Here is a 26452-nt window from a genome sequence, read left to right as displayed (position 1 = left end):
ACAGACCTCACCAGTCTACCAGACCCTGATTTCAAAAAGGAGGTAATAAAAATGCTGAAGGAATTAAGAAAGACTATCAATAGAAATGTAGATCACTGTAACAAGGAACTAGAAACCATAAAGAGGAGCCAATCAAAATTAGACAACTCAATTTCTGAGGTGAAAACTGAGCTAAAGGCAAAAAATAGCAAACTAAAGAATGTAGAAGAATGAATAAGTGATCTGGAAGACAGAATAACAGAAATCACCCAATCAGAACAGCAGACAGACAAATTTAAAAAATAAAAGCAATATATGAGATCTATGGGATAATACAAAGCATGCCAATCTACACATAACAGGAATTCCAGAAGGAGAAGAAAGAGAAAAGGGGATCAAAAATATATTTGAAAAAATTATGGCTGACAACTTCCGAAACCTAAAGAAGGAAACAGATATCCAGGTACAGGAAGCACAGAAGGTCTCAAACAAGATGAACCCAAACAGCCCTACTGTAAGACATATGGTAATTAAAGTGGCGAAAGTTAAAGAGAGGATTATAAAGGCAGCAAGAGAAAAACAGTGAGTTACAGTGGAACTCCCACAAGGCTATCAGCTGTTTTCTCTACAGAACTTTGCAGGCCCGGAGGGAGTGACGAGATATAGTCAAAGTCCTGAAAGGGAAAAGCATGCAACCTAGGATACCAGGCAAGATTATCATTTAGAACAGAAGGAGAGAGAAAGAATTTCTCAGACAAGCAAAAACTAAAAGCATATAGCAATGGTAAACCAATCCTAAAAGAAATATTGAAAGGTCTTCTCTAAATAGAAAAGAAGTAAGAATCTACAGGAAAGGGAAAGTCACAACAGGAAAGACAAATTTATAAAAGGATTGAAGATCCCTTAAATAAGCCAGTACATAGAATAAAAATGAAAAAAAATCAGTGAAGGCGATTATAACTACAATGAACAGCCAAAGGATAAACATGAAGATGTAAAATAGGACATCGAAATCACAAAATGTCAGGGAGGGAAGTAAGAAAAGGTAGACCTTTTAGAATGTTTGTTTATATGACTACCAGTCTAAAGCAAGTAGGTATAGTTATGGGTTAGCATACTTGAAAACCAGGATAACAAATCAAAAACATACAACAGCTTCACAAAAACCAAAAAGAAAGGAACTCTAGCATAATACAAAAGAAAACCATCAAACCATAAAAGGAAAATCAAAAGGAAGACAGGGACAAAGAAAAACTACAAAATCAACTGGAAAACAAGGTTTAAAATGACAAATACCTAATCATCAATAAGTACTTTAAATGTCAACTGACTAAATGCTCCAATCAAGAGAGAGAGTGGCAGATTGGATAATAGAATAAGGACCTACAATATGCTGCCTACAAGAGATACACTTTAGGGAAAAAGACACACATAGATTGAAAGTGAGGGGATGGAAAAAGGTATTTCATGCAAATGGAAATGACAAGAAAGCTAAGGTAGCAATAGTCATATCAGACAAAATAGACTTTAAAATAAAGACCAGGGACTTCCCTCATGGTGCAGTGGTTAAGAATCTGCCTGCCAATGCAGGGGACACAGGTTTGAGCCCTGGTCCAGGAATATCCCACATGCCATGGAGCAACTAAGTCTGAGCCACAACCACTGAGCCTGCGCTCTAGAGCCCGTGATCCACAACTACCGAGCCCGTGCGCCACAACTACTGAAGCCTGCACACCCCAGAGCCCATGCGCCACAACTACTGAGCCCACACGCAACAACTACTGATGCCCGCATGCTCTAGGGCCTGCATGCCGCAACAACTGTGCCCGCGTGCCTAGACCCCATGCTCTCCAACAAGAGAAGCCACCACAGTGAGAAGCCTGTGCACTGCAAGAAAGAGTAGAACCCGCTCAATATGGCTAGAGAAAGCCTGTGCACAGCAACAAAGACCCAACGTAGCCAAAAATAAATAAATTAAAAAATAAATAAAATAAAACAAAGGCCATAAAGAAAGACAAAGAAGGACACTACATAATGATAAAAAGATCAATACAAGAAGAAGATATCATACTTGTTAACATATATGCGCCCAACAGAGAAGTACCTAAATACATAAAATAAATACTAACAGACATAACGGGAGAAATTGATGGGAATACAATAATAGTAGGAGACTTTAACACTCCGCTGACATCAATGGACAGATCTTCCAGACAGAAAATCAATAAGGCAACAGAGATACTAAATGACACAATAAAACAGTTAGACTTAGTTGATATCTATAGGACATTACATCCAAAAAACCCAGAATACACATTCTTTTCAAGTGTATATGCAACATTCTCTAGGATACACCACATACTAGGCCACAAAACAAACCTCCACAAATTTAAAAGGATAGAAATTTCAAGCATCTTTTCTGACCATAGTGGAATGAAAATAGAAATCAATCACAGAAAGAGAAATGAGAACAAAAAATGATTACATGGAGACCAAACAACACACTGCTAAAAAACCAGTGGGTCAACAATGAAATAAAAAAAATACCTCAAGATAAAAGACAATAAAAACACAACCATACAAAATCAATGGGACACAGCAAAAGAAGTTCTAAGAGGGAAGTTCATAGAAATACAGGCCTTTCTCAGAAAATAAGAAAAATCCCAAATAAACAACCTAAACTACTACCTAAAAGAATTAGAAAAAGAAAAACAAACAAAATCTACAGTCAGTGGAAGGAAGGAAATAATAAAGATCAGAGAGAAATAAATAAAAGAGATTAAAAAAACAATAGAAAAAATCAATAAAACCAAGAGCTGGTTCTTTGACAGGATAAATAAAATCAACAAACCTCTGGCTAGGCTCACCAAGAAGAAAAGAGAGAGGACCCAAATAAATTAAGAACTGAAGAAGGAGAAATAACAATGAATAATGCATAAATATTGATACAAAAATCATAAGAAAATATTATAAACAGTTACATGCCAACAAAATGGACAACCCAGAAGGAATGGACAAGTTTCTAGAAACATACAGTCTGAAAAAACTGAATCAAGAAAAAACAGATAATTTGAACAGACCAATCACTAGAAGTAAAATACAATCTGTAATTTTTTTAAAAGTCCCTGCAAATAAAAGTCCAGGACTGGATGGCTTCACTGAGGAATTCTACCAAACATACAAAGAAGAACTTATACTTCTTAAACTCTTTCTTAAACTCTTCCAAAAGACTGAAGAGGAGGGAACACTCCCAAAGTCATTCTATGAAGCCACCATCACCCTGATACCAAAAAGACAGACACTAAGTAAAGAAAATTACAGGCCAATATCTTTGATGAATATAGATGCAAAAATCCTCAACAAAATATTAGCAAACTGAATCCAACAATTCATAAAAAGAATCATACACCATGATCGAGTTGGATTCATTCTAGGGTCACAAAGATGGTTCAACATACACAAATCAATCAATGTGATAGACCACATCAACAAAAGACACAAACCACATGATCATCTCAATAGATGGCAGAAAAAGCATATGATAAAATTCAACATCCATTCATGATAAAAACTCTTGCCAAACTGAGTACAGAGGGAACATATCTCAACACAATAAAAGCTATTTGTGACAAACCCACAGCCAACATAATACTCAATGGTGAAAAGCTGAATGCCTTCCCACTAAATTTTGGGAAAAGACAAGGACACCCACTCTCACCACTTCTATTCAACATTGTATTGGAAGTCCTAGCCACAGCAATCAGACAAGAAAAAGAAACAAAATGTATCTAAGTCAAAAGGGAAGAGGTAAAATTGTCATTATATGCAGATGACATGATACTCTATGTAGAAAACCCTAAAGACTCCACACAAAAACTATTAGAAGTGATAGATGAATTCAGCAAGGTAGCAGGATACAAGATTAATATACAGAAATCTGTTGCATTTCTTTGCATTAACAATGAAATATCAGGAAGTACAAAAAAAAAGCCCTGTTCAAAATTGCATTAAAAACAAACAAACAAAGAAAAGAAAACCTAGGGATAAACCTGACCAAGCAGGTGAAAGACTTATACTCTGAGAACTATAAAACATTGATAAAAGAAATCAAAGATGGTTCAAAGAAATGGAAAGATATCCCATGCTCTTGGATTGGAAGAATTAACATAGTTAAAATGGCCATATTACCCAAAGCAATCTACAGGTTTAATGTTATCCCTATCAATTTACCCATGACATTTTTCACAGAACTAAACAAATAATTGTAATATTTATATGCAATCACTAAAGACCCAGAATTGCCAAAGCAATTCTGAGAGAGAAGAACAAAGCTGGAGGTATAACCCTTCCAGACTTCAGATAATACTATAAAGCTACAGTAATCAAAACAGCATGGTACTGGCACAAAAACAGACATATGGATCAATGGAGCAGATTAGAGAGCCCAGAAATAAATTAATGGTCAATTAATCTTCAACAAAGTAGGCAAAAATATATAATGGAGAAAAGACAGTTTCTTCAGCAAGTGGTGTTGGGAAAGCTAGACAGCCACATGTTAATCAATGAAGTTAGAACACTCCCTCACACCATGCACAAAATTAAAGTAGCTTAAAGACTTAAATATAAGATGTGATACCATAAAACTCCTAGAAGAGAACACAGACAAAATATTCTCTGACATAAACGGTAGCAATATTTTCTTAAATCAGTCTCCCAAGGCAAAAGAAATAAAAGCAAAGATAAACAAATGGGCCCTAATCAAACTTATAAGCTTTTGCACAGCAAAGCAAACCATAAACAAAATGAAAAGACAACCTATGGACTGGGAGAAAATATTTGCAAACATGTGACCGACAAGGGCTTAATTTCCAAAATATACAAACAGCTCATACAACTCAATAAAAAAAAAAAAAAAACCACAAACAACCCAATCAAAAAATGGGCAGAAGACCTAAATAGACATTTCTCCAAAGAAGACATACAGATGACCAACAGGCACATGAAAAGATGCTCAACATCGCTAATTATTAGAGAAATGCAAATCAAAACTACAATGAGGTATCATCTCACACTGCTCAGAATGGCCATCATGAAAAAGTCTACAAATAACAAATGCTGTACAGGGTTTGGAGAAAAGGGAACACTCCTACACTATTGGTGGGAATATAAATTGGTGCAGCCACTAAGGAAAATGGTATGTGTCCCTTAAAAACCTAAAAATAGAGTTACTGTATGATCCAGCAATCCCACTCCTGTGCACATATCCAGAAAAGACAAAAACTCTAATTTGAAAAGATATATGCACCCCAATGTTCACTGCAGCAGTATTTACAATAGCCAAGACATGGAAGCAACCTTAGTGTCCAACAGATGAATGCATAAAGAAGAAGTGTGTGTGTGTGTGTATATATATATATACACACAATGGAATATTACTCATCCACAAAAAAGAATAATGCCCTTTGCAGCAACGTGGGTGGATCTAGAGATTATCATACTAAGTGAAGTAAGGCAGACTGAGAAAGACAAATAACATATGTGGAATCTAAAAAATAATACAAATGAATCTATTTACAAAACAGAAGCAGACTCATAGACAGAGAAAATTTATGGTTACCAAAAGGGAAGGGGGCATGGGGAGGATAAATTAGGAGTATGGGATTAACAGATACATACTATCATACGTAAAATAAACAACAAGGATTTACTGTATACCATAGGGAACTATATTCAGTATCTTTTAATAACCTATAATGGAAAAGCATTAAAAAAAGAATATATTGTATGTATGTGTGTGTGTATAAACAAATCACTTTGCTGTACACCTGAAACTAACACAATATTGTAAATCAACTATATTTCAATTAAACAAAATTTTTTTTTGGCTTAGTCAAGCCCTACAGTTAAATTTTACTCAAACTAATTTCTATATTGCCATTAGAAAAAGCATAATCTTTGGCCATTTTAATTAATGCCATAATAAAAAAAATATGAGAAAATACGGAAGTTTTACACTTCCTTTGCTGAGTTTTGACGTTCTAAACAAAGGACAGTTATAGCTCATAGTATCAAATCACTGTCATAGAAATAAACAGAATTTACATAAATGGTAATATCACAATCTTAGTGCTACTTTAGAGAAGAGGTAGAAGACGTTCAAAAAGTGAAAGGTAACACAAACTCCCTTAATGAAAATGTTGTTATTTATGTAACTTGATGTTTAGGTTTGATAACTGTCCTATTACATAAGATGTTACCATAAGGAGAAACTGGGTGCTTCATACTCTCCATACAATTTTTGCAATGCTTTTAAAATCAAAGTTATCTCAACACAAAAAATAAAACCAGACAAGCAAGCAATGAGCTTTGTTAGATGATTTAGACATAAGTATACTTATGTTTTAAATACTATAAAGTTTCCCACCAAAATAGTATGCAGAGGTAATCAGAGTTATGAATAGCAGAGTTTTGGCATTTCTGTGATATGGACAGCTCATTACAGATTCCACAATATAAATCAGTATTTACTGCTCACTAGTAAAATCACAGTCATTCAGTAATACTGAGTGATGTTTCACACATGAAACTCATTGCTGTGTCTTGTGGATTCATGAAGTTTAAGAACCATGAGAACCAGATTCAACTGTTATGGTAAATAATTTCCTCATTCTAGAAGAGTCTGGAATACATTTCATCCTTGACTCATATTAAACATTTTATCTTTTTAAGATAATCTTAACTCTTGAAGTAAATTCTATTCCTAGAATCGTTCCTTTCTTCCTCCTGCAAAAATTTATTGAACAATGATTGTGTGTCGGACACTGGGAAAGGTATTGGAAATAACAAAGATGAATGAAATGTCTTGCTGCCTAGAGGAGCCCGTGTTCCAATGTGGAAGACAGGGAGGCACAGAATTACAGTGCAATGGAGAAAGTATAAAGTCTATCAGGCATAAAATGTTAAGAGAAAAAAACTAAACCATGACAATACATAAGGAGAGTTGTTTTTTTTTTTTTTTTAATGATTGATATTCTAGAGTTCAGGTATGGCATCGAAATAATATACCCTCCTTCATTCTCAAAGAGTGGTATTGTGAATCTTTAAAACAAATACCTCTCAATGTAACTTACACTGACTGCTCTTTTATTAAGATTAACAACATCAAAGGACTGTATCTTTGAGAAGTAAACTTATGTTTAGAAAGTGAATTTTAAAATCTTTACTCCAAAGTGAACAGATTAAGTTGCCTCAAATATCTCTATTTCAAGTTGAATGCTATTTTCCCTAGAGTGAATCCATTAATCTTCACAGTTTTATTGGAAATTAATAGCTCATTAGACGTCCAAGTAACACATTTCTTATGGCATAATTTTTCATGGGTGACAAAAAGTAGATTTTGCTTCAAGAAAAATTAAAAATAGTATTTTAGAAAATTCCACACAAGAAAATTTCTCTAATAGTTGTATTTCATGATCAGTGTCAAACCTAACAGCCACATTTCCACATCTTGAATTCACAGATAACCATATAAACACTATTTTGCTTTTTAAAGAAAAATATTAAATGTTTTAAACTCCTTGTTTTAAATTGTTACCATAATGAAAACCATGAACTGCTATGTTCTTAAATGATTCCAAAAAGTAGGCCATGTGGCAAGTACCAAATCACTTATAAAGCCTGCCTGAAAATGTACTTAGTTAACTAATGTTTTCTATGACCAGTGAGTTATTCTATAAGTATAAAGTGTTTCTCAATAGTCCATGATCTAGGCTATACAACATTAGAAAAAATGTTTCATACAATGACATTTTAAAACCCTATTTGAAAAGAGCATTCAGAGAGCTACAAAAGCCATTTACATTCTTCCCTGACTATCAACTATGTGTCAGGTATTGTGATAGGTGCTAAACAGAAAAAATGATATATAAGAGACAGACTCCCAGCATTATGGAGCTTGTAATCTGTGTCCAAAACAATGGGTTACTCGAGCAACTATCTAACTGCAATTATGATATGTTCAATGAAAGTATAGTGCTATGAGGGTTTTACTAGAAGGACCTAAGAATTTCATAGAAGCTCCTCCCCCTCCGGAAAACGACAGATACATTGAGACCTGAAGAATAAGAAGGAGTGGCAAACCTAAAGTCAACACACAGATAACATCAGAAAACAAAGAAAATGTCTTTTTTCACCTTATAACCATCTAATATTCTCAATTCTGAATCTACAAGGTATGAAATATTTAAAAAGTAGTTGCGTTTCTATTACTTGCAGTTAAAGCATTCTTACCAATACAACATTGGCATCTTTCTTAATTTTCTTCTCCTAGTTCTCTGAATTTTCCCCATATCTTTTATTTCTTTTAACTTCTTTTCATCCCTGTCTTTAGAACTCTGTTACTGTTATCTGGAGATGACTCTAAAGGGCTTCAAATGCCATCTATTTTATGATGACTCTCCAATTTATATCTTCAGCCTGGTGTATATTCCATGCTTTAAACTCGTATGTCCAATGCTACTTGATGTCTTCACTGAACTTTAAATAGGCACCTCAAACATACCATGTACAAAGCCAAACTTGATTCCTCTTCCTAACCACTGACAACCTCCCCAAACAGCCTTATACCTCTCTTGGTCTATAATTTACCCAACTGCTCAAATGCAAACTCTAGGAGTCATTCCTTGATTCTTTTCTCTCACACCCCACAACCAACTCCTGTTGTCTCTATCACCACAGAGTATCTAAAATCTGTCTAGTGCTTTCCATCTCCATTGTTACCATCTTAGTCCATGCTATCATATTTCTTGCCTGGATTACTTTAATAGCTTCCGAATCAGCCTTCTTGCTTCCATTTCATAGTTGTACAACCTATTGTCCATATAGTAGGCAGCAATTTTTGTAAGACACAGAGAATATCACATCCCACCTTTGCTTGAAACCCTCCAACAGCACTGTGTTTAGAGTAGAATCCAAACTCCTGCCATGGCCTACAAAGTCCTATTATCATCTGGCCCCTTCCACATTTCTGGCTTCATCTTGGACAGTTCTCCAACTTGCTTAAGCAGCTCCAAACATGCTGGTCTTCCTTGTGATTCCTGAACAAACAGCACTAGCTCCTTCCTCTGCCTTTAATTTTATATGCCTAGTTGTTTTTTGTTTTTGTTATACGGTCTTAATCAGTGAGTTCTCTGACTTCATGCACGGAACCTGCCCTTCCTCCACCAAACAGATCATTCCTCATAACATTTATCACAATGAAATGATCATTTACTTACTTATTTTATATATTATCTGTCTTCCTTCACTAGAGTGGAAGCTCCAGGATAGCAGATTTTCTCTGTCTTGCTAACCATAGTATCCTCAGAAGCTAGTGTCATTTCTATCATATCACAGTGTCTCAATTAATATTTCCTTTGACTATATGAATAAATTCCCTACTATATAGATGCATGGGAAACAAATAGTAGTTTTGACTTTTTGAGTACTTATTAAATACAGAGTATTTACATGCATTGTATGTAATCCTCACAAATGCCAGGCAAGATAAGTCTTATTCCCGTTTCCCATCTAGAAAATTGAGAATTGAAGACATTAAAGAACTGCCCTCGGTCACGTACCTAAAAATATAAGAGGAGCTGGGATTTAAACTCAGCTCTGTCTGACTCCAAAGAGTTCTCTTTCCAACATACCACGCAGACAAGAAGAACTGCTCATGATCAATAAATTTTAAACCTCACATATTTTTCCAAAATAATTCAATTTTTGCCCAACAGATACTGACCACATTACTCAGTTATACAAAAAGATCCTAAGTCTGTCTTGCAGAAATCATTGAAAAGCAATCTTTAAATCCAAAACAGTTTAGAATTCTGCTACCTGAAGATTATTTATGAGAAATCCTGATAAACATACCAACTGCCTTTTCATTTTTTCAAGCATTCTGACAATATTAGGATTTGTTGTGTTATATTTCCTAAATCTCATGAGGATACAGGAATAGTTGAGAACAAAAAGGGGTACTGGGAAAATGTTGCAAGAATCAGTTTCTGAGAAACATAAAATTCTACCATTACCTTGGGATGGCTGCTCTTTTGTCTTCAAATAAGCTCATGTAAAGAGGATTTATTATTGAGGTCCTCGGCTTTCTCAATTCTTTGACAGTTATTAACACAAAAGCTTACTTGCTGAGAAAGAAAAAATAGCCTCTTTTTTAAGAAGAAGAATCATAAGCTTCTACAGAGGTAGGTACATGAAGGACTCTTGGAAGCTCTTGGAAACGTTGAGAGTTCAAACTGAAGGGTCTCAAAAGAAAATCCTGGTATAATATTGAATATAAAACTGACAAAATGGAACAGTTAATGAAAATTAAATTATAAATTTAAATACATAAAAATGAGAAAATAAAAGTTAATGATCTCATGGCCACATTATGTGGCAACCATATTGTTCAATGAAAATTCGTTAAACATTTGGAAAGTGCTAATTTTCGTAATACAGGTGTTCAACAATTACCTAGGAAACATAAATTTCTAATTCTCCACTGAATTATGAAAGCATTAAAAAATGATTTTACTTTTCTTAACTTTTTAAATTACTGTTTTGTATTTTATCACACAGAAAGTACATAAACAGAATGTGACCTTTTTATTCCAATTTTCTTTTAAAATAAAAAAAAATAACCTGTATTTCACCACAGTTTGAAATGTCTTGTTGATATATGACATATTCAATTTCAAAAGAATGATAAAGCAGGAATATAACTGAGCAACAGCAGGCATTTGAGACTGCAATACCATTTTGCCTCCTCTGAACATAGGTAGCATGAATCATTTTTAGGACTCAGCACACAAGTAGTGTACCCAATAATTAATTTGTGTTATGTGTTTTACACATCACAAGCAGCACAATAAATATGTAATAATATGTTGAGTTCCAGAAAGCTGTATGGAAAACTTGGTAACATTTTGTACATTTAGAAAAAATGTAGGCTTCTAATATATAAAATAGATCTATATGCCTAAATTATTTAAGCTTTACTTAAAAAAATTAATGATGTGTATGAAAGAATAAGGAGAAAGAAGGAATAGGGAAAACTAATGAAAAATATCCTTTCTTTCCTCTATTTTTCATTCAAAAATTATTAAGTGAATACCTACTATGTGCTGTGCATATGTTCATGGTAGAGAGGAGAACAAACAGAGCTGATCCCTGCTCTCAGGAAATTTATGCACTTGAATTGTGAAAGTGAGTTCAATTTATGCCTCCTATCTTCTCTATTCCTCAACAGACACCTCCTTGTTTCTTCAGCAAGTCCAATTATTTTGTTATAAAATGTTGCAAACATAGCAATAATCATAACCATAACTTATAACACTTATTGAAGCCCTCTGGATATTCCTTCCCCATCCCATTACTCTTCCTTCCTTTTTACCAGATGTAACCAATACGCTGAATTGGACATTAATCACTCCCTGGTATTTTTTTTTTATTTTAACATTTTATATGAATGGCATCATATTATACTTCTACAACTTCCAGTTTATTTTCATTATTATATTTTATATATTTATTTGTTATACTTTTTAAAAATAACATACACGTTTTCAGCTCAAAAGCTAGCAACAATCCAAGAAACACGCTAGAAACAATCCAAGTCAAGGTGATGACAAATATACCACTATTATTTAATCTTGTTTTGGAGATACTGGCCAACACAATTAGACAAGAGAAGGACATGAAGTATAAAATTGTAAAAGAGGAAATAAAACCATCCCTATTTGTTTATACCTGGAAATGTCAAGAGAATCAACTGAAACACTGCAATAAGCAGAAGAGAATTCAGTGAGCACCTCTATTTGTAATATGAGGAAAATCAAAGGTAGATAACAAAAAATAAAATAATATAGATTATTCAAGACAACTATTAAATTCTATATCCATATTCTTCTAATTACCTCTCTAAATTTCAAGACTGATTAAAGCAAGAATACTACTCATTGTGTGTATTTCTAAGAAGAGCAAATCAATATATTAAATAAGCAATTCACATTTAAGAGATAAATCAGATGCTGACATAAGTTACAACAGATTTCAGTGGTTTTCCAGACCACTCTTCTCTATTAAGAGCCATAAAATTATAGAGACAGAAGGTATTTTACTTACAGGATGGTTCATTTGATCCACTCTTTTTACTCTACTGATAGAGAAGCCATTCTTAAAATACATAATTTACCTCCCCAAGGTCCCACAGTTACTTAATAGTAGAGCTGGAATCAGAATTCAAGTCTCCTAAGTTGCTGTCTGGAACTGTTTTTCATGATGAGCCAGTAGTGACCATAATAAATCAATATGATTTTAAATCTAATGCTGGGGACTTCCCTGGTGGTCCAGTGGGTAAGAGTCTGCGCTCCCAACACAGGGAGCCCGGGTTTGATCCCTGGTCGGACTAGATTATGCATGCATGCCGCAACTAAGAGTTCTCATGCCACAGCTAAGAGTCTGCATGCCACAAGATGCAAATAATAAGTCAACATGCCGCAACTAATGATCCCACATGCCACAACAAAGATCCCACGTGCCACAACTAAGATCTGGTGCAGCCAAAATAAATAAATAAATAAAATAAAATAAAAATAAATGTTGGCAAAAATAGAGCATACATAAAAACAAAAAATGTTGCTGACGTTGTGTGTGTGGGGGTGGTGTGCATTTAGGTATTCTAAGAATTGAACTGATCTTATATTGTAAAATAATTGTGTATTCTTACCCAAAGTATCTACATGAGCACAATGGAGAGTGTATATACATTAGGCCTCAGACAAATCTATCTGAATCCTGTTTTGGCACTTACTATTGGTGTGACCTTGGGAAAGTCACATGACCTCTCAGTCTCAGTTTCCTTACCTGTAAAATGTAAAAAAAATAAAAACTAACCTCAAAAAAACAGCCTTTGGGGATTAGAAGTATGATTATGCATGCAAATTATACTAGTAAAATGTTTACATTTACTAGTAAAATGTGTTACACAGTAGGTGCTCAAAACAATGGTAGCTATTATATTATAGAATTTAAAATACATTTCCAAAAACCAGGGTCGAAAGTTGAGCTCAGATGTACATGGTTGGAGAAAGTGCTTTTTCTTTTTACCAGGATAAAAATGATCAGTTTTGCTTCCTTTTCTAACTACAGTTTTAGTATTTCAATACAAATGGTAATTATAATGTTAAGAATTACTTAAACTTATAGGGAGACGCAAGAGGGAAGAGATATAGGAACATATGTATATGTATATGTATAACTGATTCACTTTGTTATAAAGCAGAAACACACCATTGTAAAGCAATTATACTCCAATAAAGGTGTTAAAAAAAAGAATTACTTAAACTTATAATATAGAAATGTTTTCCACTGTTTATTAACCTACAAATATGTGAATGTCTACTATGTGCCAGGTTCTGTTCTAGGAGACAGAGAAACAAGTGGAAAACAACAGCATGTCTTTGTCCTCAGAGATCTTAAACTTCAATAGGAAAGAAACAATAAACTGTTAACAGATAAATAATTTCATATTTTGATGTAGTAGAAAAAACAAAGGAAAGGAATACAATGTGTGGGAGCATGGTTTTCCTTAGACAAGGTAGTGAGGGAAGTTCCTCTACTAAAGAGGTGACATTCAGGCTGAGATGTGAATGATTTGAAAGAGCCAGTTAGGTACTAATCTGTGAGAAGAGAATGTCCAGGCATAGGCAACAAGGGCAAAGGGCCCTATAGTACAAATGAGCTCAGCATGTATGACCACCAGTATATCTGGCAGGAGGCAATGTTAGGTTACCTTTGTAAGCCACACTGGTTATTCCATTTACAGTGAGAAGCCACTGAAGGGTTTAATACTAGTAATATGATTTTGAGCTTTAAGCTTATTTTAGTTGCTGTACAGAGAAGGAAGGGTAGAGGTTATAGGTAAGAATGAAAATAGGGAAATAAGGCAGAAGACAACTGCAACAGTATAAATCAGAAATGACGGTGGTGTGGAGCACTGCAGTAGTGGTGGGAATGGAAAGATGTATGACATGGTTCTGAGTCAGGACAGGCTGCAAGGTAGAAAGTGGGGGATAAAAAAAAGAGAGTAATTAGGAATGATTCCTGTTTGGGGCACACAAAAATGGTAGTAGTAAGTTAGGAAAGACTAAGAGAGAAGCAAGTCGTGATGGGAGTGGGAGTGAGGAAGGATCAGGAAAAAAAAAATTCTATTTCAGCAACATTAAGCTTGAGACAATCTTTAGCTATCCAATGGGAATGTCAGGCAAACATCAGGATACATGAATTTAGATATTGAGGGAAGAGTTCAGGGCTACCAAGAGAAATCTGGAAGTTCCCAACTTATAGATGAGACTATATGCATTCATGTAGGGAATGGCATACAGAGAAGAAAAGGGTCCCAAGGACTACGCCATGATAATAAAACTTGGGTACAAGTAGAGAATTCAGCTAAGAAGACTGAGAAAGAGTTCCCATTTATGTAGGAAGAATATTAGGGGACTCTGAGGGTCATAGAAACCAAGATAAGAAAATGTTTCAAGAAAGAGGGAATGGTGGACATTGTCAAATGATGTTGAGAGGTCAGATAAGATTCAGGACAGGCATGACTACTGAGAAAGAGATAGCAAGTGATCTTAACAAGAGCTATTTTAATGGAGTAGTAGGGATCAAAGGCTGGCTGAAATAGTTAAAGAGGGAGATCCCATTTTGCACTTTGTTCTTCCTCTTTAATTTCAAGAACAAAGATGTAATGACTGGGGCTATAGCAGCCATCTTTGAACTATGATGGAAAAACCAAAAGAATCATGATAAAATTACTCCCGGTAGCCTGGGCTGCTGAAAATACTATTTCTTTGGGCTTTCTGTTATGTGTTATATTTTATATCTCTATATTAATCAAACCTTTCCTGCAGCATAAAAATATCCCTTCCCTAAAAGTAATATATGATATGTTTTCTCTCCTGGTCTCTAAGACTTTCAGTCTGAATAAAAAACAAAAAACAACTGCAGCACTGATTTGCACTAACAGTGAGTCTACTGCATTTACTTTAAAAAGAATACCTTTTCATTATCTCCTTTTAGGTTTGCATGTCCTAGTTATGCTGAAAATGAACATATGGAGCTGAATGTAGGTATGAAAGGAAAACTTTCACACATAGCAGAGTTCTATAAATGCTTTTAAAAACAAGTGCAGATGTGTTCCTTTATACCTTCAACCACAAACAGTCAAATCAGAATGATCTTTCCAACTTTAATTGAGTACTCTGAAAATTAACTCTACATGACTGTAATCAGGAGGTATATAATATTTTTGTACTCTTTCACTTATTTTTTTATAAACATTTCCAATTTTAGAGGAAAAAAGAGAAAATGGAGGTACTGAGGATAGACAACTATTTAGAAGTTTTGCTGTAGTACAGAAATGGGCAATAACTGGAGAAGGGATGAGGTGAAGTTCTCTAAAAGATTGGGAAATGTTAAAACATGTCAAAGGAAATGAAGAAATTCTTCTTGAAGGAACTAAGATATTTTCTATCTGATATTCCTCTGGTACTAGTTTCAAATATAAAGTCTTAGATCATACCAAAATTATTTGCTTTCAAAATATAATTCTGTAACATGTAAATAAATATTCTATTATAGGAATTCTCATATTTTAATTGTACAGTACTAGGAACTATGTCATAAACATACTGTCATAAGCCTAGATTTTCCAATGAAACATTCTAAAATAACACTAGAATTAATTTAATATAGTTAATAATTCATAATAAAGAATTTAGTCTCAACACATGCAAGAGCCTATTTGCCATTGGTTTTTAAAAATTTTTTTCTTATAAAATATGCTTTTACATTTTCCCTAGTGGTACTATCACATATATCTATAACACGTTAGTTTTCACTTTCATTAGACTAGTTCATGATGATAAAAACAAAGCACATGATTATTTGATTAGAGAAACAGTTCTTTGTTTGATTAAATTAATTATATTAATACAAAATTTTCTTTACAAAATGCTACAAAACTGTGCTGCTTTAGGCAAATGACAGTGTTAAAACTGGATAAAATAAAATACTTCCATAAATTATAACAAGTGAATCAGCAACTTTTTGTAGTATTATATATTTCACATATAATACTAATTATAACAGTTTATATATTTATATAAATATTTATAAAATATATTTATTATACTATGTTATTTTACAACATATATTATATACTATGTATATTTTATATATTTATATCATAAAAATAATTTGGAAATGCTAAATTCTTTTCTGCTCATAGTGAAGTAATTGCCTTGTAGACATTTTGGAAGTTAGCTCAGTTTATTTAAGTTTGTAGAAATGACAATGATGCACAGTGGTTTTAAAATAATGTGCATTTTTCAGATATGAAGGTATATGCACATAAGAATTGTTTTTCCTTCTAGATCCTCACTGAAATGGCCAATGGAATTTTAAAAACATGAGACACAGAAAGAGAGAGAGGGAAGAAAGGAAGGAAGGAAGGAAGGAAGGAAGGAGGGAAGGAGGGAAAGAGGGAGGAAGGGGATGTAAGTAAGAACATACACCTATAATAGTAGTGGAACTGAGGGAAGATTCCTACCACTTTCTAAAAATACCAAGAATATTTGCTGGGACCCATCAAACCAGGTTATTTCCACTGCTCCTGGTTTTAACAGTATCTTGAGTTCTTCCATAGTTTTCTTCTCATTTGTCTATATTCTCTTTTAGACTATAAGCATCAAGAGGAAGGGGTTATGTCCTTTCATGGATACCACAGTACTCCCAACAACTATTACTGGGCCCTACACTTACAAGAGGCTCAGTAAATATTTGTAAAATGAAGGCAAGAAGAAACGCTAAAAACAAATACATCAATATGCCAACAGTGGTAATCCCTGGGAAGTAGATTATGACTTTTGTTTTATCCATTTCTCTGCATTTTTCAAATTATCTGTAATGAACATGTATTAGTTGCATAATGCGAACAAAATAATTAATACATTTAAAAACACAGTTCAAAGTAATTTTTCACTAAATTCCTTACACAATAGATAAGCAATATGAAAAAGTAATTAAAATATATTAATGCTAGTTATTTATAGAAAACATTTATGCTAAATGAAGTTTATATATTTTATTTGTAAATTACTGTAACACACCATCTTCAAAAAATTACCTAAGGATATATTTTAGTATATAGATCCTAGTTCAATGAAATTTTGTTCTTCATTAGGAAAAGGCAATACCAAGTCAAAGTCAGGAAATGTAATCTGAAGTCACAAAGCATGTGAAATATTTCTAACGTAACTAACACCTTTTAATGTCTAATTTTAAAGTAATGCAGATCAAGTGTTATATAGCTTGTTCCTATCCTAAACAAATATTTAACTACAAAAAAATAGGTAAGCAGCAATAGATAAGCAGCTAGCAGTACTAAATTACAGGGCTACATCGTGTGTCTGAGCAGAAAAGAAAATTCTAGATTTTTCAAACTGATAACTTTTTTGACATTAGCTCACTAGCCATTAAGTCATTAATTTCTTATCACTGTGTATCTATGTAGAATAATAATTTGGTTTTGACAACTTAAAAGTAGAAAACAATTAACATAAGAACTATTTCACTTTTTTTTTTGTTTTTGCATTTTAGGAATTTTTGGATGATCTTGTATAGTGAACATGTGACTAAAACAAAACCTTACCATTATTTTTTCCCTATCAAACATAACAGGATCTTCTTTAAGCTAGGTTTGTGATGACAGGTTGAGCTTCTCATACTATTTTTAATAAAATACTGCTTCCTTACTTTAATATAGGGAAGATACATTTTCAAGAAGGAAAATGCTGATGTTATCTTTGTTATAAGCTTGCTGCTGAAATGATTTAGATAGTTTTCTCTTCCATGCAGTATCAGTATAAGGCCTTTCTTTTCAAGAAATGAATTATAGCTGATAGTTCAAATCTCTTTTATCTGTATCTCTTAGTTGAGAAAAATGAGAAAACATAAATATTTATTCTATATAAACAGAACAGACGCAAGATGTAGATAAAAATGATCCATTATGGAGCAGTGAATAATTGCTATTTGTATCACCATTCGAAGAGAAAAGGGCATCAAGTATTTCTACCACCTTTAAATCTGAGGATACCTAAAGTTACTGAGAAAATAAAAAATCTGTAATTTTATGTGTTTGGGATAATGTGTTTGTGGTTCATAATTTTGCATTGATAATAAATTTAACATTATTCTCTACAGCATACTTTGAAGGAAACTCAATAAAACTTTGCTTTAATTGAGAAGCATCTGTAGCATCAAAAGAACCACAACCCGCACCAAAAAAAAGTTTAAGAAATCCTAATGTAAAAATAATAAACAGTGAAGCTATTTAAGTAAATTATTCCTTTACTTTGCCATTTCTGATATCTAGATATTCACAAGGTAACCATTCAAAAAATGTGCAGGCAAATTCTCATACTCTGATAATTTGAGGAAAATATGCTAGCATTTTTTTTCCCATGAAGCAGTAGTTTTACACATTTGGAGAGACTACATGGAAAGGAGAAGGCAATATTAAGTAGAAACAGCAATATCATTAATAAAGTCACCTAAGTATAAAAATGTACAGGTGCTAGAAATAATTTTAAACTAGGTTTTAAAGAATGAAACACAAAAATACCTAAAATCAGAGATTCACATGCTACACTGATGCAAAATGAAGCTGATAATTTCAAAGAAAGAAATCTGTATCTTGATTAAACCTCCTGGAAAAACTGTGTATAAAATTACACTCTTGATGAAATTCAGACTATAATATAACACAATGCATAGAAAATTTTAAACAAACATATCAAAATGATAATATTTTTATTTTGTCTACATATGCCAAACATTATAAGCGCAATTAGATAATCATGGGATGTACATAATACTTAATTATATAGGTACTGTAAGATATTTAACCACAAATGTACATAAACAAGCACTGGACATTAGTACTATATAGGAGAAAGACCAAAGGACTTGGACACAGAAAGTCAAAGTCCTCATTGGTGGCCCTGCCACTTATCATGGGTCTTCAACAATTGATTCACAAACCTCTTGGAACTCTAGATTTTTTTTTTTTTAACATCTTTATTGGAGTAAAATTGCTTTACAACGGTGTGTTAGTTTCTGCTTTATAACAAAGTGAATCAGTTATACATATACATATGTTCCCATATCTCTTCCCTCTTGCATCTCCCTCCCTCCCACCGTCCCTATCCCACTCCACTAGGTGGTCACAAAGCACTGAGATGATCTCCCTGTGCTATGCAGCTGCTTCTCATGAGCTATTTTACATTTGGTAGTGTATATATGTCCATGCCACTCTCTCACTTTGTCACAGCTTACCCTTCCCCTCCCCATATCTTCAACTCCATTCTCTATTAGGTCTGTATTTTTATATCCGTCTTACACCTAGGTTCTTCATGACCTTTTTTATTGTTTTCCTTAGATTCCATATATATGTTAGCATACAGTATTTATTTTTCTCTTTCTTACTTCACTCTGTATGACAGACTCTAGGTCCATCCACCTCACTACAAATATCTCAATTTTGTTTCTTTTTATGGCTGAGTAATATTCCATTGTATATATGTGCCACATCTTCTTTATCCACTCATCAGATGATGGACACTTCAGTTGCTTCCATGTCCTGTCTATTGTAAATAGAGCTGCAATGAACATTGTGGTACATGACTCTTTTTGAATTATGGTTTTCTCAGGGTATATGCCCAGTAGTGGGATTGCTGGGTCGTATGGCAGTTCTATTTTTTAGATTTTTAAGAAACCTCCATACTGTTCTCCATAGTGGCTGTATCAATTTACATTCCCACCAACAGTGCAAGAGTGTTCCCTTTTCTCCACACCTTCTCCAGAATTTATTGTTTCTAGAATTTTTGATAATGGCCATTCTGACCGGTGTGAGATGATATCTCACTGTAGTTTTGATTTGCATTTCTCTAATGATTAATGATGTTGAGCATACTTTCATGAGTTTGTTGGAAATCTGTATATCTTCTTTGGAGAAATGTCTATTTAGGTCTTCTGCCAACTTTTGGATTGAGATCTTTGTTTTTTTGATATTGAGATGCATGAGCTACTTTTAAATCTTGGAGATTAATCCTTTGTCAGTTGCTTCATTTGCAAATATTTTCTCCCATTCTGAGGGTTGTCTTTTTGTCTTGTTTATGGTTTCCTTTGCTGTGCAAAAGCTTTTAAGTTTCATTAGGTCCCATTTCTTTATTTTTGTTTTTATTTCCATTTCTCTAGGAGGTGGGTCAAAAAGGATCTTGCTGTGATTAATGTCATAGAGTGTTCTGCCTATGTTTTCCTCTAAGAGTCTGACAGTGTCTGGCCTTACATTTAGGTCTTTAATCCATTTTGAGTTTATTTTTGTGTATGGTGTTAGGGAGTGTTCCAATTTCATACTTTTACATGTAGCTGTCCAGTTTTCCCAGGACCACTTATTGAACAGGCTGTCTTTTCTCCAATGTATATTCGTGCCTCCTTTATCAAAGATTAGGTGACCATATGTGTATGGGCTAATCTCTGGGCTTTCTATCCTGTTCCATTGATCTACATGTCTGTTTTTGTCCCAGTACCATACTGTCTTGATTACTGTAGCTTTGTAGTATAGTCTGAAGTCAGGGAGCCTGATTCCTCCAGCACAGTTTTTTGTTCTCAAGATTGCTTTGGCTATTCGGGGTCTTTTGTGTTTCCATACAAATTTTGAAATTTTTTGTTCTAGTTCTGTGGAAAATGCCAGTGGTAGTTTGACAGGGATTGCATTCAATCTGTAGATTGCTTTGGGTAGTAGAACCATTTTCAGAATGTTGATTCTTCCAATCCAAGAACATGGTAAATCTCTCCATCTATCTGTATCATCGTTTTTTTTTTTTTTTTTTTTTTTTTTGCGGTACGTGGGCCTCTCACCGTTGTGGCCTCTCCCATTGCGGAGCACAGGCTCCGGATGCACAGGCTCAGCAGCCATGGCTCACGGGCCTAGCCACTCCACAGCATGTGGGATCTTCCCGGACCGGGGCACGAACCTGTGTCCCCTGCATCGGCAGGTGGACTCTCAACCACTGCGCCAACAGGGAAGCCCTATTTGTATCATCTTTAATTTCTTTCATCAGTGTCTTATAATTTTCTGCATACAGGTCTTTTGTCTCCTTAGGTAGGTTTATTCCTAGATATTTTATTCTTTTTCTTGCAGTGGTAAATGGGAGTGTTTTCTTAATTTCACTTTCAGATTTTTCATCATTAGTGTATAGGAATGCCAGAGATTTCTGTGCATTAATTTTGTATCCTGCTACTTTACCAAATTCATTAATTAGCTCTAGTAGTTTTCTGGTAGCATCTTTAGGATTCTCTATGTAGAGTATCATGTCATCTGCAAACAGTGACAGCTTTACTTCTTCTTTTCTGATGTGTATTCCTTTTATTTCTATTTCTTCTCTGAATGCTGTGGCTAAAACTTCCAAAACTATGTTGAATAAGAGTGGTGAGAGTGGCCAACTTTGTCTTGTTCCTGATCTTAGTGGAAATGGTTTCAGTTTTTCACCATCAAGGATGATGTTGGCTGTGGGTTTGTCCTATATAGCCTTTATTATGCTGAGGAAAGTGCCCTCTATGCCTACTTTCTGCAGGGTTTTTTATCATAAATGGGTGTTGAATTTTGTCGAAAGCTTTCTCTGCATCTATTGAGATGATCATATGGTTTTTCTCCTTCAATTAGTTAATACAGTGTATCACATTGATTGATTTGCGTATATTGAAGAATCCTTGCATTCCTGGAATAAACCCCACTTGATCATGGTGTTATGATCCTTTTAATATGCTGTTGGATTCGGTTTGCTAGTATTTTGTTGAGGATTTTTGCATCTATGTTCATCAGTGATATTGGCCTGTAGTTTTCTTTGTGACCTCTTTGGTTTTGGTAACAGGGTGATGGTGGCCTCGTAGAATGAGTTTGGGACTGTTCCTCCCTCTGCTATATTTTGGAAGAGTTTGAGAACAACAGGTGTTAGCTCTTCTCTAAATGTTTGATAGAATTCGCCTGTGAAGCTGTCTGGTCCTGGGCTTCTGTTTGTTGGAAGATTTTAAATCACAGTTTCAATTTCACTGCTTGTGACTGGTCTGTTCATATTTTCTCTTTCTTCCTGGTTCAGTCTCAGCAGGTTGTGCATTTCTAAGAATTTGTTCATTTCTTCCAGGTTGTCCATTTTATTGGCATAGAGTTACTTGTAGTAATCTCTCATGATCCTTTGTATTTCTGCATTGTCAGTTGTTACTTCTCCCTTTTTCATTTCTAATTCTATTGATTTGAGTCTTCTCCCTTTTTTTTTTGATGAGTCTGGCTAATGGTTTATCAATTTTGTTTATCTTCTCAAAGAATGAGCTTTTAGTTTTATTGATCTTTGCTATCATTTCCTTCATTTCTTTTCATTGATTTCTGATCTGATCTTTATTATTTCTTTCCTTCTGCTAACTTTAGGGTTTTTTGTTCTTCTTTCTCTACTTACTTTAGGTGCCAGGTTAGGTTATTTGAGATGTTTCCTGTTTCTTAAGGTAGGATTTTATTGCTATAAACTTCCCTCTTAGAACTGCTTTTGCTGCATCCCATAGCTTTTGGGTCATCGTGTCTCCATTGTCATTTGTTTCTAGGTATTTTTTGATTTCCTCTTTGATTTCTTCAGTGATCACTTCGTTATTAAGTAGTGTATTGTTGAGCCTCCATGTGTTTGTATTTTTTACAGATCTTTTCCTGTAATTGATATCTAGTCTCATAGCGGTGTGGTTGGAAAAGATACTTGATACAATTTCAATTTTCTTAAATTTACCAAGGCTTGATTTGTGACCCAAGATATGATCTATCCTGGAGGATGTTCCATGAGCACTTGAGGAAAATCTGTTTTCTGTTGTTTTTGGATGGAATGTCCTATAAATATCAATTAAGTCCATCTTGTTTAATGTATCATTTAATGCTTGTGTTTTCTTATTTATTTTCATTTTAGGTGATATGTCCATTGGTGAAAGTGGGGTGTTAAAGTCCCCTACTATGATTGTGTTACTGTCAATTTCCCCTTTTAGGGCTTTAGTATTTGTCTTCTGTATTGAGGTGCTGCTATGTTGGGTGCATAAATATTTACAATTGTTATATCTTCTTCTTGGATTGAACCCTTGATCATTATGTATTGTTCTTCTTTGTCTCTTGTAATAGTCTTTATTTTAAAGTCTATTTTGTCTGATATGAGAATTGCTACTCCAGCTTTCTTTTGATTTCCATTTGCATGGAAAATCTTTTTCCATCCCCTCACTTTCAGTCTGTATGTGTCCCTAGGTCTGAAGTGGGTCTCTTGTAGACAGCATATATATGGGTCTTGTTTTTGTATCCATTCAGCCAGTCTGTGTCTTTTGGTGGGAGAATTTAATCCATTCATGTTTAAGGTAATTATCGATATGTATGTTCCTATTCCCATTTTCTTAACTGTTTTGGGTTTGTTATTTTAAGTCTTTTCTTTCTCTTGTGTTTCTTGCCTAGAGAAGTTCCTTTAGCATCTGTTGTAAAGCTGGTTTCATGGCGCTGAACTTGCTCAGCTTTTGCTTGTCTGTAAAGGTTTTAATTTCTGCATCAAATCTGAATGAGATCCTTGCTGGGTAGAGTAATCTTGGTTGTAGGTTCTTCTCCTTCATCACTTTAAATATGTCCTTCCACTCCCTTCTGGCTTGCAGAGTCTCTGCTGAAAGATCAGCTGTTAACCTTATGGGGATTCCCTTGTGTGTTATTTGTTGGTTTTCCCTTGCTGCTTTTAATATGTTTTCTTTGTATTTAATTTTTGATAGTTTGATTAATATGTGTCTTGGCGTGTTTCTCCTTGGATTTATCCTGTATGGGACTCTCTGTGCTTCCTGAACTTGATTAACTATTTCCTTTGCCATATTAGGGAAGTTTTCAACTATAATCTCTTCAAATTTTTTCTCAGTCCCTTTTTCTCTTCTTCTTCTGGAACCCCTATAATTCGAATGTTGGTACATTCAGAGGTCTCTGAGACTGTCCTCAGTTCTTTTCATTCTTTTTTCTTTATTCTCCTCTGCAGTACTTACTTCCACTATTTTATCTCCCAGGGCACTTATACGTTCTTCTGCCTCAGTTATTCTGCTATTGATCCCTTCTAGAGTATTTTTAATTTCATTTATTGTGTTGTTCATCATTGCTTATTTCCTCTGTAGTTCTTCTAGTTCCTTCTTAAATGTTTCTTGCATTTTCTCTATTCTATTTCCAAGATTTTGGATCATCTTTACTATCATTATTCTGAATTCTCTTTCAGGTAGACTGCCTATTTCCTCTTCATTTGTTAGGTCTCGTGGGTTTTTACCTTGCTCCTTCATCTGCTGTGTGTTTTTCTGTCTTCTCATTTTGCATATCTTAGTGTGTTTGGCGTCTCCTTTTTGCAGGCTGAAGGTTCATAGTTCCCGTTGTTTTTGATGTCTGTCCCCAGTGGCTAAGGTTGGTTTAGTGGGTTGTGTAGGCTTCCTGGTGGAGGGGACTAGTGCCTGTGTTCTGGTGGATGAGGCTGGATCTTGTCTTTCTGGTGGGCAGGTCCATGTCTGGTGGTGTGTTTTGGGGTGTCTGTGGACTTATTATGATTTTGGGCCGCCTCTCTGCTAATGGGTGGGGTTGTGTTCCTGTGTTGCTAGTTGTTTGGCATAGGATGTCCAGCACTGTAGCTTGCTGGTCGTTGAGTGAAGCTGGGTGCTGGCGTTGAGATGGAGATCTCTCGGAAATTTTCGCTGTTTGATATTACATGGAGCTGAGAGGTCTCTTGTGGACCAGTGTCCTGGAGTTCGCTCTCCCACCTCAGTGGCACAGCCCTGATGCCTGGCTGGGGCACCAAGAGCCTGTCCTCCACATAGATCAGATTAAAAGGGGAGAAAAAATGAAAGAAAGGAAGGGTGGAAGGGAGGAAGGGAGAAAGAAAGAAAGGAAGGAAAGAAAGAAAGGAAAGAAAGAAAGAAAGAAAGAGAAGAAAGAGGATAAAATAAAATAAAGGTATTAAAATAAAAAATAATTATTAAGAAAAAAAAATTTTTAAGTAAAAAACAAAAAAAAAAAAAACAGACAGAACCCTAGGACAAATGGTGAAAGCAAAGCTATACAGACAAAATCACACACAGAAGCATACACATACACACTCACCGAAAGAGGAAAAGGGGAAAAAATAGTCTATATTGGTCCCAAAGTCCACCTCCTCAATTTGGGATGATTCGTTGTCTACTCAGGTATTCCACAGATGCAGGGTACACCAAATTGACTGTGGAGATTGAATCTGCTGCTCCTGAGGCTGCTGGGAGAACCTTCCCTTTCTCCTCTTTGTTTGCACAGCTCCCGGGTTTCAGCTTTGGATTTGGCCCCGCCTCTGCATGTAGGTCGCAGGAGGGCGTCTCTTCTTCGCTCAGACAGGACGGGGTTAAAGAAGCAGCTGCTTCTGGGGCTCTGGCTCACTCAGGTCGGGGGGAGGGAGGGGTATGGATGTGGGATGAGCCTGCGGCGGCAGAGGCCAGCATGACATTGCACCAGCCTGAGGCGTGCTGTGCGTTCTCCCGGGGAAGTTGTCCCTGGATCAGAGGACCCTGGCAGTGTCGGGCTACACAGACTTGCAGGAGCAGAGGTGGGGATAGTGACCTGTGCTCGCACACAGGCTTCTTGGTGGCTGCAGCAGCAGCCTTAGCAACTCATGCCCATCTCTGGGGTCCACGCTGATAGACGCGGCTCACGCCCGTCTCTGGAGCTCCTTTAAGCAGCGCTCTTAATACCCTCTCCTCGCACACCAGGAAACAAAGAGGGAAGAAAAAGTCTCTTGCCTCTTTGGCAGGTCCAGACTTTTTCCTGGACTCCCTCCCGGCTAGCCGTGGTGCACTGACCCCTTCAGGCTGTATTCACGCAGCCAACCCCAGTTCTCTCCCTGGGATCCGACTGAAGCCAGAGCCTCAGCTCCCAGCCCCGCCCGCCCCGGCGGGTGAGCAGCAAGCCTCTTGGGCTGGTGAGTGCAGGTCAGCACCGATTCTCTGTGTGGGAATCTCTCCGCTTCGCCCTCCACACCCCTGTTGCTGTGCTGTCCTCTGCAGCTCTGAAGCTTCCCTCCTCTGCCACCCGCAGTCTCTGCCTACAAGGGGGCTTCCTAGTGTGTGGAAACCTTTCCTCCTTCACAGCTCCCTCCCACTCTCTCCCGTCTCTATTCTTTTGTCTCTGTTTTTTCTTTTGCCCTACCCAGGTACGTGGGGGAGTTTCTTGCCTTTTGGGAAGTCTGGGGTCTTCTGCCAGCGTTCAGTAGGTGTTTTATAGGAGTTGTTCCACGTGTAGATGTATTTCTGATGTATC

At 35.5% G+C, this 26452-nt stretch overlaps 1 protein-coding gene across 5 annotated transcripts in view; it reads right to left on the bottom strand.

The window, feature by feature from the left end:
* Positions 1–26452, bottom strand: part of PHF14 (PHD finger protein 14) — a 199902-nt gene that overhangs the window by 10033 nt on the left and 163417 nt on the right. For 2 of the 5 annotated variants that reach the window (XM_060304667.2, XM_060304672.2), the window contains one exon: positions 10053–10163. The exons of 2 other annotated variants lie outside the window; for them this stretch is intronic. In XM_060304667.2, the coding sequence (XP_060160650.1) occupies positions 10077–10163 (87 nt within the window). In that variant the 3' untranslated portion in view covers positions 10053–10076. One more of the 5 variants, XM_060304668.2, reaches the window with a different exon arrangement.

Source organism: Globicephala melas, chromosome 9, assembly GCF_963455315.2.
Source record: "Globicephala melas chromosome 9, mGloMel1.2, whole genome shotgun sequence".
NCBI lineage: Eukaryota > Metazoa > Chordata > Mammalia > Artiodactyla > Delphinidae > Globicephala > Globicephala melas.
This window is presented reverse-complemented; position numbering and strand designations above follow the sequence as displayed.